At 44.8% G+C, this 14874-nt stretch overlaps 1 protein-coding gene across 1 annotated transcript in view; it reads left to right on the forward strand.

Moving 5' to 3' along the window:
- Window positions 1-14874, forward strand: part of LOC137416275 (uncharacterized) — a 91836-nt gene that overhangs the window by 62249 nt on the left and 14713 nt on the right. Inside the window, exon 13 of the mRNA XM_078769136.1 lies at window positions 2790-3026. Coding sequence (XP_078625262.1) covers window positions 2790-3026 — 237 coding nt within the window. The remainder of the gene's footprint in view (window positions 1-2789; window positions 3027-14874) is intronic.

Here is a 14874-nt window from a genome sequence, read left to right on the forward strand (position 1 = left end):
TACCAATCTTTGCTGTGATGGCTAATGTATGGGGAGAGAAAAAAAAGGATTCCTGGGAGATCCTGCTCCTCATGCAGGGATAACCAACGTCACATGTTGGCATTTGCAGTTTTGACACGCGTGTCTATGTACCCATTAAAAAATTTGGGGGGGATCACAAACATTCCCAGGAGTTACCAGAATCCACCGTAGTTGTCTTTTGAAATCCGTTAATCAATTCTCAAGTTGTAACACCACAAACAGACAGACATGGCTTTTGCAATATAGATTTTTTTAGTTCAATAAAAAAAACTAACCCCAGAAGGAGAATGACAGCCTTGCTTAAATAAATGAATATTATACACTTAGTTAAAAGAATCACTCAATATGGTAAATTTTGTCAGATTTCACTCCAGATTTGGATATTTATTTAGTCTACCGGATCAAATCCTCATATCTGAATCCAGATTTTGATGATATGCTTCAATTATATTATTAAGTGAAATAAAAAAACTAACCACAACAGGAGAATGACAGCCTCGCTTAAATAAATGAATATATACACTTACAAGAATCGCTAGATATGGTAAATTTTGTCAGATTTCACTCCAGATTTGGTCATTTATTTTGTCTGCAGGATCCAATCCTCATACCCAAATCCAGATTTTGATGGTATTGTCGTGTCACCCCCTGTAGTGAAGACCTCAGGGCGACAGATGACCAAACGAGCTTTAACTCTGAGGCGTACACCCAACTATGGCGGTGTTATCTCTTTATGGCGCACGATGGAAACGGAGGTCCTCGGTCTTATTTGAACGGACGGCCACGACGACGGTTTATCCGAACCACGAACAAATATACGAGACGGACAAATCAACAAATGAGATGTAACAAATAATGGTTTAATGAAATGAAATGCAGGCAGAACAAACCGAACGGGAGGTCAAATTAAGATTTCTAAATGAGGGACCTTCCTCACGGACTCGTACACAACACAAGGAGAAAACGGAAGTAAAACTAAATGTGTATGGTGTGGTGGCTGGATTTCAGCTCTGCTCTCCCTCACATGACAGTTTGTGGCCGCCACAGGTCCCGTGTCCTTGCGTGGGAAAACACGCGTTGGCACGAAGTCGGGTCCACCCCCACTTGTTGGCGCAAAGCAGCGAAAATCCTCCCTCCTCCTATTGCCACGATCCACCGGGCTTCTACCACGCCCCTCACGAGCACACATTGCTCAAAGCGCAGCCACCTCCACCGACAGCCCAGGGATAGAGAGAGAATGCAACTGCTTGCGATGAAGCCCAGACCAAGAGAAGAGAGAAAATACGGTGCTTTGCCTTTTTACTCCGGGTGCTGGAATGTTCGACGATGACGTCGTCAACGAGCACCACCGAATCATCCCAACCAATTGTCCTCTGGGGCGTGGCATCAAGGCCATTCTTGGTGCCCATCGAGAATATTTGAGCTGGGTGGTGTCGTCGTGTCTGGGTCCGATCGGAAATTATGTTGTTTTTAATTAGGTGACGAGTGCGTGGCTTGCCGAATGTGTTTTATAAGAACGAAGGGAAAAATCATAAGGGAAATTACACATGGGGAATTTGTCCATATGCCCTAACTAATTAGCATAGCAACACCCCTCACATGGAGACACATAAACGACCTTACACGAACATCTGATCCTAGCGTAAATACATTGAGGTGGCTTCTTCGCGACGTACAGAGTACGCTAAACCTACACAGTTCTATCTCGCCTAAGGTATTTCATTACCTACCCCCATACACGTAACAATATGCTTCAGTTATGTAATGATAATAATAATTGATCATGTTTCCAAGGCAAGGCACGTTTGAATCTGACGAAACAAAACGGCAGCTTAAGAACCCAGGCAGTGGGCTGAATGGCAGTGAGCTGACCAAGATGGTGGGCCGGCATATTGGTGAGGCTTTTTCGGTGTTTTTCTTATGAGCACCTTGTTAATTATCTTCAAAAATGGCGTTATAACACACCGAAACACCCAGTTTTCATCATTGCAATCTGTTGGAGATCCAGGTTTATGCATGCAAAGTTTGGGACCGCTCGGTTTCATGGTTTTGGAGTTATGGAGGAGATTGCGGATGAACGCACACTGCCTTTTATTATTGAAGATAAGAGGTCCAACACTCTGCTCCTCATGGGACTATCGACAAACTGTATTAAAAGGCAATCCTGGACAAGATCATGAAATTCCTCCTCTGCCCTTTCCCTGTTTCTGAACCCAGTCTATCCCTGGCAAATGAATATCACCCACAAGCAGTGCTCTTCCGTCACCACAATTCTTTCTGAATTCTTAATTAATCTTTTAATCTCACTCTTCCTTCACAACAGGAGCCTGATTATACATGCCTAAATAGTCTCCCATCCCTGATCTTTATCCACACAGAACACTCTTCTTTACTTCCCTGCTTCAGAACGCTTTTTTCTCTTGATTTAATATTGTCCTTTACCGAGATTGCGACACTTCCTCTGATTTTTCTCTTTCCTTTCACACCTCTACATCTTGTGGCCTTCGATTCCTGTCATTCAGCCAAAGCAAGTCTCACTTCCTGCAACTCTATCGTTTATACTCCTCACTCTATACTCTTGCTTCAACCTCCTCCATTTTATGTAAACGCCTGACTGGCATTGGTCGAGGATGTTTTTTCAAGTTTTCTCTTTCTGGAATTTTTTTTCCTGCCGGCCCATCGCATTTAAATTTGCATCTTTCCTTTATCATAATTTGTCACCAAAGGTTTTAAGTTTTTTCACATTTTGATTTCTGTTTACTCTCCAGCTACAAAACGTGCTTTGCAGCAATGAGGGGATTGTGAAGGTCATCGACTTTAACGTTGCCACAGCTTTCATGCATGGTAAAAAGTTTTACGACATGTGTGGCACACGTGGCTGTATGGCACCAGAGATCACAGCACATGGTGGCTACGAAGGTCCCCCAGTCGATGTGTGGGCACTTGGCATCCTGTTCACGGAATTATTTCTTGGACTTCAATTTGATGGACATAACATTATTGACGTGAGTATTGTTTGTGATGGTGTCATAATCTGCATGTGGTGTGAACGACATGCTGATGCTGAGGGTGCTTTGCACTAAGGGTGTCTGAGTGGTCATATTCACCCACAAGTGGTCATATCTCCCATTCTTTCTCAAAAATTATACTATTGGTTTCAGAACAACAAAAAAAGCCCAGACAGAAAGCCAAAACCCAGACTTTAATCACATTGAGAATCTGTGGGAAGTCTTGAAGAATGCTGTTAACCGACACTCTCCATCCAACTTGATAGAGCTTGAGTAAATCTGCAAGAAAGAATGGGAGAAAGTCCCCAAATCCAGATGTGCAAAGCCGATACATATCGAAGAAGAGGAAGAAGAAGATACTGAAGAAGAAGCTTTAATCGCTGCCAAAGGTGCTTCTTCAAAATATTGACTCAGGGGGTTGAATACTTATGTATGTAAGATATTTCTGTGTTTCACTTTCAATTATTTTGTTAAAATTCTTGAAAAAAAGTTCCACTTTGGCGTAAAAGGGTCCCAAATTTATCCGATTATAAACCACGATGGTGTATTAACCACACCCCTGTTTTTCATCCTCAAAAAAAAAAAAATTAATACTCTCGGCGAAGCTTGATTATGCTTGACTTGGAAGTGCAGTCTTATCAGCCGTATCATCGGATACATGTTGGGAGATGTGTGTGTGGCGTTGAACCAACAGATCATGACGTGCCATCAATGCGTAGGCCCATGACTGGCTGGTCATGAAGTCCTCAATGCCATCCTCCTTGACTAAGCTCCTCGCCTTCAGCCTACGAGAAAAGTGTTGGGCAGTGTTACGTGCTCCTCCCCAAACCTCGGTCACGGTGTACCTCTGAGCCCCGAGAGGAGTCACGGCAGAAAGATGTGTTATTCTGTATGTCAAAGATCAATGGTGAAACCACACCAATTGTTACCAACAAACAAGTATTGTATTAAGATCACACAAGAATAACAGTACATCAACAATAGTAATCAATTGTACAACCAATATATATTTCCTATGATGGTACCATCAGGTTCGTACAATATAACTCACTGTGCTGCAAGTGAGCGAAAAGAAGAACATTCCCCAATGTCTCTATTCCGGCATCAAGCCAAAGTCGATCCGCTCCAGCGATCGTCAGAACGATGTCTTATCGAGATCAGAATCCCGTTCGGACGACAGTCACATTTCCGCTGCCAAAGCTACGCCAAGGCGCCCTCAAGGCGACTGGGAAATCACACCCTCGGGTATGGACGTTCCACGGCTCCAAATCGGCGAACCGCAGATTTCCCACTCAAAAGCCACGTGACACACGCACACCAGATCAACGTCTGAATGCGGTGAAAATGGTTGAAACGAAGTGAAAAACCTTGAGCGATGTGCAAAGCGCGTGAGTCAAAATGGCCGACGGCCCATTCTCGAGGCGTAACGGCACTACGATGATTCTCCTCGGAATCAACCGCAAAACCTGACACGCAGGTTGATCTGTCAGTGCGATAACAACTCTGTCGCAGGAATCCCTTTCCTGGGAAACCCAAAGTTCACTCGTGACTTTTCTCGTTCACTCGTGACTTTTCACTCGTTCACTCGTGACTCGTTCGCCAACGTTCGCTCCAGACCTCGAAGCAACTAGGCTTCTTGTCCGACTCACTCGCTCCGCCTTCTCTTCCTCCTCTTCCTCTTCGTCATCGTCTGGTTCCGCTTTCATTTAAAACATTAACTTTTTCACCTTTTGAAAATAGTAAATAGTAATCTCTATCCCTAAATGACAACAATAATAGTACATGGAATCAAAAATGTTTACAGTGGATGAAAACCACAACAACGGAAGTGACAAATCCGTAACACTTCCCCCCCTCAAGAAAGAAAGTTTGAACATAGTGAAAACTTTCTTTGCAGTCAAAAACTCGTTTAACAAACAAAAGTAAAACTCACACCCAAATTATCAATTCACGTGAGCAACAATAATTAATATTCCCCAAAATAAAGCAACAAAACTTCCAAACCACCTTCAGAAATTTCCAAAGTTAGTTCACTCTGGATAAAGCATGAGCAACGACATTGTCCCTGCCTTTTCCATGCTCAATTTCCAAGTTGAACTCCTGCAAAGCCAAACTCCATCTCATCACCCTCTGATTCTTATTTTTCATTTTTTGAATGAAGGTTAAGGGGTTGTGATCAGTGAAGACTTTTACAGGAAAGGTAGTAGTTCCCAGATACACCTCATAATGCTGAAGCGCTAGCACGAGAGCAAGGGTCTCTTTTTCCACAGTTGCATAATTTGCCTGATGTTTGTTAAACTTTCTGGAGTAGTAGCACACCAGGTGATTCACTCCATCCTCATCTTCCTGTAATAGAACTGCCCCAGCCCCCACATCTTTTGCATCAATGGCCAACTTGAAAAGTGCTTGAAAATCCGGTGGCTGCTAGGACAGGAGAGCTCATTAATATTGCTTTGACGTGGGCAAAGGCAGCCTGACATTTGTCATCCCAAACAAACTTGGTCTCTTTCCTCAGCAAATTCGTTAAAGGGGCTACCACATCAGAAAAATTCCTGCAGAACCGCCAGTACCAACCAGCCACACCCAAGAATCTCATAAGCTCCTTCTTCCCTTTTGGAACTTGGAAGCGATCAATGGCTTCTATCTTGGCTGTCACCGGTTGCACCTGACCCTGACCTACTACATGGCCTAGGAACACCACCTGTGCCTTTACAAACTCACTCTTAGATAAGTTGATGGTCATTTGGTCAACCCTGCCTCGGTCAGTTTCTTGAAAAATGCCTGAATTTGTTTAATATGATCTTCCATGGTCATAGTGTGGATGATGTCATCATCCAGATAAGCCTCCACCCCTCAAGGTCTGCAATAAGCTTATTAATCAGCCGTTGAAATGTAGCAGGCCCGTTTTTCAATCCAAAGGGAAGAACCTTGTACTGATACAACCCATTTGGTGTGACTAAAGCCGAGATTTCCTTGGCTCTATCAGTAAGAGGAATCTGCCAATACCCTTTCAGCAAGTCAAACTTAGTTCCAAATTTAGCTGGGCCTATTCTATCAATACAGTCCTCAATCCTCGGGATGGGATATGCGTCGGTCTTTGTCACTGCATTAACCCGTTTTCAATCCGTACAACAGCGAAAACTGCCATCGGGTTTTGGAACCAACACACATGGTGAGCTCCATTCACTGCTGTTTGGTTCGATGATGTCATTCTCCAACATATACTGGAACTCCTTCCGAAGATACTCCATCTTCACAGGGTTCATCCGATGGGGGTGTTGTTTCACAGGAGTGGCTTCCCCCACCTCAATATCATGATATACCAAGTCAGTACGACCAGGTACATCTGTGAACAAATGTGCAAACTCAAAAATTAGGCTGGACAGTTGTCCTTGCTGTTCCCTCGTCAAATGACCTAGTTTCTCACCTAAATTGCTCAACACTTCCGTGTTCGTCAATCTGGGACAAGCCTGGTCATCAAAGTTATCAAACTTCACACCGGCGTCAACCTCTGGATTCTCGTGCACCCCGACTACAGGCACGACAGGTGAGACAGGAACCATTTCTTCCAAAGGCTTCCTCTCATAATATTTCTTCAGTCGGTTGACATGACACAGCTGCCGCTTTTTCCGTCGGTCGGGAGTTGTCACCAACTGTTTCATTAACCCTCCTTTCGATTGCATAGGGACCAAAATATCAAGCCTGTAGTGGCTGACCTGGAACAGGAAGCAACACTAACACTCGGTCCTCAGGACTGAAATTTCTTATCTGAGATTTCTTGTCATGTCTCACTTTCATTTTATCCTGTGTCACTTTCAAGTTTCTCCTCGCAACTTCACAAGCCTTTGCCAATCTGTGCCTAACCGTTGACACATACTCCACCACTGTTGACTGTGACTCCTCCTGTAGCCAATGTTCTTTCACCAATTCCAACGGTCCTCGCACTGCGTGTCCAAACACAAGTTCAAAAGGACTGAACCCCAATGACTCCTGAACAGATTCCCTCGTAGCAAACAACAATAAGGGTATTCCTTCATCCCAATCCTTGTCACATTCAAAACAATACGTTCTGATCATGTTCTTCAATGTCTGGTGAAACCTTTCCAAGGCCCCTTGCCTCTTGGGATGGTAAGTACTTCATCTTACTTGCTCCACTCCCAACAGGTATACCACTTGCTGAAAAAGTGTTGACATGAAATTGGAACCCTGATCAGACTGGATGACCTGAGGGAGGCCAACCAAAGTGAAAAATTTAATCAAGGCCTTCGCAATAACTGCCGCAGTAATTTTTCTAAGAGGCACTGCCTCTGGGAACGTTGTGGAAGCACACATGATGGTCAACAAATACTGATGTCCAGCCTAAGTTTTAGGTAAAGGGCCTACACAGTCAATAATGACACGGCTGAATGGCTCTTCCAAAGCTGGAATGGGTTTTAAAGGTGTAGATGGGACTTTCTGATTAGGTTTTCCCACCAGCTGGCAAGAATGGCAAGATTTACAGAAATCCGCCACATCACGTCGCAATCCTGCCCAGCAAAAATGTACCAATATTCTGTCACAGGTCTTGTTCACTCCAAGGTGCCCGGCCAAAGGTGTCTCATGCGCCAAACTCAATATCTCCTTCCGGTACGGCGGTGGCACCACAATTTGGTAATGAACTTTCCACTCATCGTTTGCTGGCACCTCCGGTGGTCTCCATTTTCTCATGAGTATTTCACCTCTCATGAAGTAACCAACAGGTATCTTCATAGCCTCTTCCTCTGTAACGGCTTTGCCAATTAAACTCCGGATCTCCGAATCTCCGTGTTGTTCTTCAACAAGTCTCTTTCGGACCAGCACCGTTTGTTCAACCTCGTTCCCAGATGTCTCCGACGGACACTCCATTTCCTCTTTGGTTCCAGATGCCACCTTTTCCTTAAGTTCCTTGATATCGCTCCCTTTCCTATTACCTCTTTCAGAATTTTCCTCCAATACCTCTAAGGAACCCAAATCCACATCGCCTTCCTTCTCCTTCTCTTCAGAGTGCTTCCTACCCATAGCACGAGTCACTGCACAGGATAGAAAGATACCCGGAATCTCCTGCTCTAACTGTGCGGTGTTATTTTTATACTGGGCTTTTCAACCAACATTGGATTACCAGAAACTCTACCACCAGCCAAATCATTCCCGACAATAAAAGAGATTCCCTCTGCAGGAAGAGTGGCTTGTAAACCTACGGTGACTGGTCCTGACACCAAATCAGACTTCAAATGGCTGACATGAAGTGGAGCTTTAACATAGCCACCAACCCCCTGTAAAAGAACACTAACACCAGTTGCCGTCTTCTCTGACAATGGCAAAATGCCCTCAAGCATCAAAGATTGATGTGCTCCTGTGTCCCTCAATATCCTAACAGGTCTCTGGTTCGTTAAGTCTCCATCCAGTGACACAAACCCCTCTGAAATAAAAGGTTTGTAACCCTCTTGAACAAGGTCGTTCTGTGATGCCATAACTTTGGCATGGGAACTTTCACAAGGCACTGTCCTCCAAGGACGATTTCTCGCATTTGCCAATGCATTTGGAGTTGTACTAGTCTGACTCCGCTCATGATTTTTTCTTTTCAGGGCGTAACATTGCGACATCAAATGCCCAGGTTTCTTGCAAAAAGCGCAAGTAGACCCGGAGGAAAAACTCGAGGTCTGCCTCGGGCCCCCCGGAAGATAAGTCTGTCTTGGAACTGCAGTCTTCTGATCCCTAAAAGTCGCGGTATCAGATTTGTCTCCATAGTCATCTCTCGGCCGCCTCCATGAATATTTGTTCTCCACACCTGATTTACCATAACTCCCCTGGCTAACTCCAGGCAGGAAGTTAGGTTTGTGGAACCCCATCCTGTGTGTCAAGGCATAGTCATCTGCCACGGTTGCTGCCTCATACAACTCTGGTACTTTCTTTTCATCCAGATGTACCTTAATGTCTGTGTGGACACACTGTTTGAATTCCTCCACCAAGATCAATTGTCGCAACAGGTTGAAGTCTTTCCCAATCCCCTTCGAGTCACACCACCGATCAAACATGGTTTCCTTAATTCTGGCAAACTCCACATGGGTCTCATTCTCCCTCTTCCTGGCATTCCTGAATTTTTGCCGGTAAGCTTCAGGGACCAATTCACAGGCTTTGAGAATGGCTTTCTTCACTTTCTCATAATCTGCACATTGGTCAATCGGTAAAGCCGAAAATATATCTTGAGCTTTACCCACCAGAACACTTTGCACTAACATAGTCCAGGACCCCACAGGCCATTTTAGCATTTGAGCCACTTTCTCAAAGTGTAAAAAAAACTTGGCTACCTCCTTTTCTTTCAGCCTCACATGCCCACCAACATCCCAAGTGTTCTGACTAGTTGTTGAACTACCCGGCATGGATACTACTTCTCTCCGTTCTCCCATTAATTCCAGCTCCTTGAGTTTAAGTTCCTTCTGATACTCCATGTCATGTTCCTTTAACTCCCTTTCGGCTCTCCTTTCCTCTGCTCTTCTTTCTTCTTCAGCTCTCCTTTCCTCTGCTCTTCTCTCCTCGAGTTCTCGTTCCTGTTCTGCTCTTCTTTCCTCGAGTTCTTTTTCAGCTCTCCTTTCCTCTGCTCTTCTCTCCCCGAGTTCTTTTTCAGCTCTCCTTTCCTCTGCTCTTCTCTCCTCGAGTTCTTTTTCAGCTCTCCTTTCCTCTGCTCTTTCCTCTGCTCTTCTCGCCTCGAGTTCTTTTTCACCTCTCCTTTCCTCTGCTTATAACCTTTCCTGGCTCTGCAGTTGCATCTCCATTTTCCGGAGCTCCACATCTTCTTTTTCCTCGGGTAACCAATCCAAGGCTACCTCTTTCCATGTTCCTTGTCCCACCAGAGATTCTACCACCAATGTCTGCATCTCTGCTTTCTTCATATTAACTCGGACCTCCAAGTTAAAATATTTGGCCAATATCAAGAGTTCCGATCTTTTTAACACTTGGAACTGTGCCTCATTAGAGGACGCCGCAAACTTTTCTGCGTCAAACACCATGGTGACTATCAGTTAACACCTGTTAACCTTCACACAAAAAATTTCAAAATTTTTTTTTTTTGAAAAATTTGGGAATGCGAGAAAAATTCCAAATTTGGGAATTTTGGGAATGTTCGGGAATTCTATCCCGGACGAGCCCCCAATTTCTGTTACGTGCTCCTCCCCAAACCCCGGTATTGGTGTATCTCCGAGCCCCGAGAGGAGTCACGGCAGAAAGATGTGTTGTTCTGTATGTCAAAGATCAATGGTGAAACCACACCAATTGTTACCAACAAACAAGTATTGTATTACGATCACACAATAATAACAGTACAACAACAATAGTAATCAATTGTACAACCAATATATATTTCCTATGATGGTACCATCAGGTTCGTACAATATAACTCACTGTGCTCCAAGTGAGCGAAAAGAAGAACATTCCCCAATGTCTCTATTCCGGCATCAAGCCAAAGTCGATCCGCTCCAGCGATTGTCAGAACGATGTCTAATCGAGATCAGAATCCCGTCACAGTCCCGCTTTCAAAGCTGTGCCAAGGCACCCTCAAGGCGACTGGGAAATCACACCCTCGGGTATGGACGTTCCACGGCTCCAAATCGGCGATCCGCAGATTTCCCACTCAAAAGCCACGTGACAGACGCACACCAGATCAACGTCTGAATGTGGTGAAAATGGTTGAAACGAAGCAAAAAACCTTGAGCGATGCGCAAAGCGCGCGAGTCAAAATGGCCGATGGCCCGTTCTCGAGGCGTAACGGCACTACGATGATTCTCCTCGGAATCAACCGCAAAACCTGACATGCAGGTTGATCTGTCACTGCGATAACAACCCTGTCGCAGGAATCCCTTTCCTGGGAAACCCAAAGTTCACTCTTGACTTTTCTCGTTCACTCGTGACTTTTCACTCGTTCACTCGTGACTCGTTTGCCAACGTTCGCTCCAGACCTCGAAGCAACTAGGCTTCTTGTCTGATTCACTCTCTCCGCCTTCTCTTCCTCCTCTTCCTCTTCGTCGTCGTCCGGTTCCGGTTTCATTTAAAACATCAACTTTTTTACCTTTTGAAAATAGTAAATAGTAATTTCTATCCCTTAAATGACAACAATAATAGTACATGGAATCAAAAATGTTTACAGTGGATGAAAACCACAACAACGGAAGTGACGAATCCGTAACAGGCAGGTGTTGTAACTAAAAAACGTGTAATTTAAAAATACTTAATCATTATAAGAGGCAGAGGTTAACATGGAGAGTTTCCGGAAACTGAGTGAGGGGAAAGCGATGGAGAGGGAAGGCAGTCTAGCTGCAATCTGGGCATTATCGGGAACACGTTTTCATGTTTAATGCAAAAATTTATTCGCAGCATTACTCATGCACTCGAGTCACGTAAGTTCAAAAAATGCGATAAATGACAGATGCGCACGACTCCAAAAATAAACAAACAGAACACATGTAAAACGCAAACATACCACACTGGAACTGGAATGTACGCCATAAAAAGTGTGGTAATACTCAGAAACCACAGTGTTTTTTCTGCCTCCAGCCCCAAAGGTGGGCGGAGGCATGATATTTTCGGGTTTTCTTTCCGTCCGTCCGTACATACGGGCTAAACCTCATTTTTCTCAGCAACCACATTAGGCCGTGTGCAGCAGGTGGAAAAAGCAGCGAGAAATCGGTTTTCGTTTCATTAAAAAGGTGCAACTTATCGACGCTGGAATACATTTCAGAAACATATTTTCTCATCAATATAAAAAGTTTGAATGGTGAATTTTGTCCAACACGAAGTATTTGCCGTGAATAATCAGCACTATTTTCTTGTAGTGTAACCGTCGTGGGTGCAGTGAATTGGTCGTGCGGCGTAGTAGTATTTACACCCAGCCAATCATCATCCAGTATTGTCACAGCTCGTGCTATATTTATCCAGCAATCGCGTCTTCCACGAAAGGGGTGAATTGTGACGATGTCCATTGAAAAGGCGTCAAAAATCGCCCCAACTGTGTGTCATGCACATATCGTCTGTTAAGAAACAAGATATTTTTACCTTGACACAGATTCCGTGGGATTAGTACTGTGAATATCTATTATAATTGGATGGATGAGGTGTGTGTGTGTGTGTGTGTGTGTGTGTGTGTGTGTGTGTGTGTGTGTGTGTGTGTGTGTGTGTGTGTGTGTGTGTGTGTGTGTGTGTGTGTGTGTGTGTGCGTGCGTGCGTGTGTGCATGCATGCGTATGTTTTTATATATATTGTGTGTATATATATATATATATATATATATATATATATATTTATATATATTTATATACAGTGGAACCTTGACTTACGAGTTTAATTCGTTCTGTGACCGAGCTCGTAACTCAAATTGCTCGTTTCTCAAATCAAATTTCCCCATTAAAATGCATTGAAATGCTATTAATCCGTTCCAGCCTGCCAAAAACCACACCAATTTTTTTTTTAATATACAGTATATATAAAAATATCTCACGCTTTATATTTCACCTGTATGCAGCATACAAGTTGGCAGGATGGCCTGGACTGGAGGTACGCACACTTGACTCTAAAGTCTAAACTGTCCAGCCTGGGTTTGAATCCCGACCCAGCTATAACCTGTCATGGGTGAATCACAGGCAGGGTGATTCATCAATGTGTGTACCGCTAAACTGGGCGCCCCGTTTGCGTCCCATTATTGTTGGATGTTAAGGATCTCACCGTGTTTTCCACAAAGAGAAGGCGAGCTATCGCCGGCACTCTGAACAAGTTGTGGCCTGGCATGCTCTTCTCCTCTGCCGTTATATACGTCCTCCTCGGCACCTCGCTCATGTTTTTCGACGATTGCGTGTTTTATATCCAAGCACAAGTTTTATATAAAACACGACGATTGCGTGTTTTATATCCACCAGTTGTGGCCTGGCATGCTCTTCTCCTCTGCCGTTATATACGTCCTCCTCGACACCTCGCTCATGTTTTTCGACGATTGCGTGTTTTATATCCAAGCACATCATCCTCTTCTTCTTCTCAGTACCGTGTTTTCCACAAAGAGAAGGCGAGCTATCGCCGGCACTCTGAACAAGTTGACAGCAGAGATACTGTACTTGCACGGCAAGATAACCACGTGACCAGAACCCACCTGGCGGCGTAAACTCAAAATAACCAACATGCGAAAACAAAAATGCAGCGCTATACGTCAGAGATACTGTACTTGCACGGCAAGATAACCACGTGACCAGAACCCACCTGGCGGCGTAAACTCAAAATAACCAACATGCGAAAACAAAAATGCAGCGCTATACGACAGAGATACTGTACTTGCACGGCAAGATAACCACGTGACCAGAACCCACCTGGCGGCGTAAACTCAAAATAACCAACATGCGAAAACAAAAATGCAGCGCTATACGACAGAGATACTGTACTTGCACGGCAAGATAACCACGTGACCGGGTGGCGAAAGCTCGTAACTCAGATCTCGGCTCGCATCTCAAAGCAATAAACCGCCCGAGCGACGGCTCGTATCTCGAAAAACTCGTAAGTTGGGGCACTCGTAAGTCAAGGTTCCACTGTATATTTATATATATTTATATATATTTATATATATTTATATATATTTATATATATATTTATATATTTATATATTTTGTTACGGACGCGGCTAGGATGTTGTTTTGCCGAGCGGATGGCCACCGCACCCGAACAGATAGTTACCCCGACTAACCCGATTCCTGACGTTGGCCAAAATCGCGCCACAGATAATCAATTGGGAAAAGACAAAGACGACGCGGATGTGAAGAAGAAGAAGACAAAAGGTTTGAAATACGATTATAATTTATTACTATTTACACAATCAAAGAAACCAAGGAGGAGGAAAGATCATAAAATAAAGCAGAAAGAGGGACGGACCAAAAAGACACAGTGAAAATACTAGCTTATCTAAACAGGCTTAATTAATTCCCCAGGACAAGACACACAGAACAAACTCACGTACACAAGAAGGATGGAAAGGCAGGGATGGTTTGGGAGGGATCAGCAGGTGGAATCACCGGGCACAGCGAGCAGGTCCACTCCGGGCGGGAAGCGAGGAGCCGGCAGCTCCTTGTATTCGGCTTTGCACCGCGCACCGGCAGGGTCACTCGCTGCCCCGTCAGGGCTTCACGCGGCTGGTTGACACGGGGCTGGTTGAAGCGGCTCTTCGTCAAAGGCTTTCCGTATCTCTCATGCAACTCAACCCAACGCTCTGACGTATGCGCAACTCTCAGGACTCTTTCCTGCGCGATCGTCGCACGTATCTCTCTCTCAACCTGCTGCTCTCACAATCGTCGCACGCATATCACTTGCCACCTTTTCCCAAAAGCCTCCGCGTGTCCTTTTATTGCCCCTCGGGCGATCAAGCCGCCGGCCCTCGAACACGCCCATCGGTGAGCTCGCCTCGGCCCTGATTGGTCGGCACGGCCCTCTGGCTCCGCCCTTGATGACGAGGGGCGGGCACGCCCAGGATTCGGCAGCTCCTCCCCCTTCTTCTCCGAGCCGACCTCGTGGCGAACGGAGTCGCGGAGAGAACAGTTGGCAATGGTTGGAAGGGGAATGTGAATGAAAGGGGATCTACTCTTATTTCACTTGGTGCAATAAAAACCACCTTTAGAGGCCATTTTCCCTGCAAGCGGGGGTTGGCCTTTTTCGGGAACCGTGGTAGTTGTTGTTTTTCGGTCCCCTTTTTGAAGCAATGTTTTACGGCCGGATGCCCTTCCTGACGCCAACCCTTTATGCCGCCTTTAACGACAAGCAGGGAATTACCAGTGAACTGGTACTCAATTGGTGCAATGGAGTATTTA

Source organism: Myxine glutinosa, unplaced genomic scaffold (assembly GCF_964187855.1).
Source record: "Myxine glutinosa unplaced genomic scaffold, kmMyxGlut1.1 SCAFFOLD_1376, whole genome shotgun sequence".
In the NCBI taxonomy this organism is placed as follows: domain Eukaryota; kingdom Metazoa; phylum Chordata; class Myxini; order Myxiniformes; family Myxinidae; genus Myxine; species Myxine glutinosa.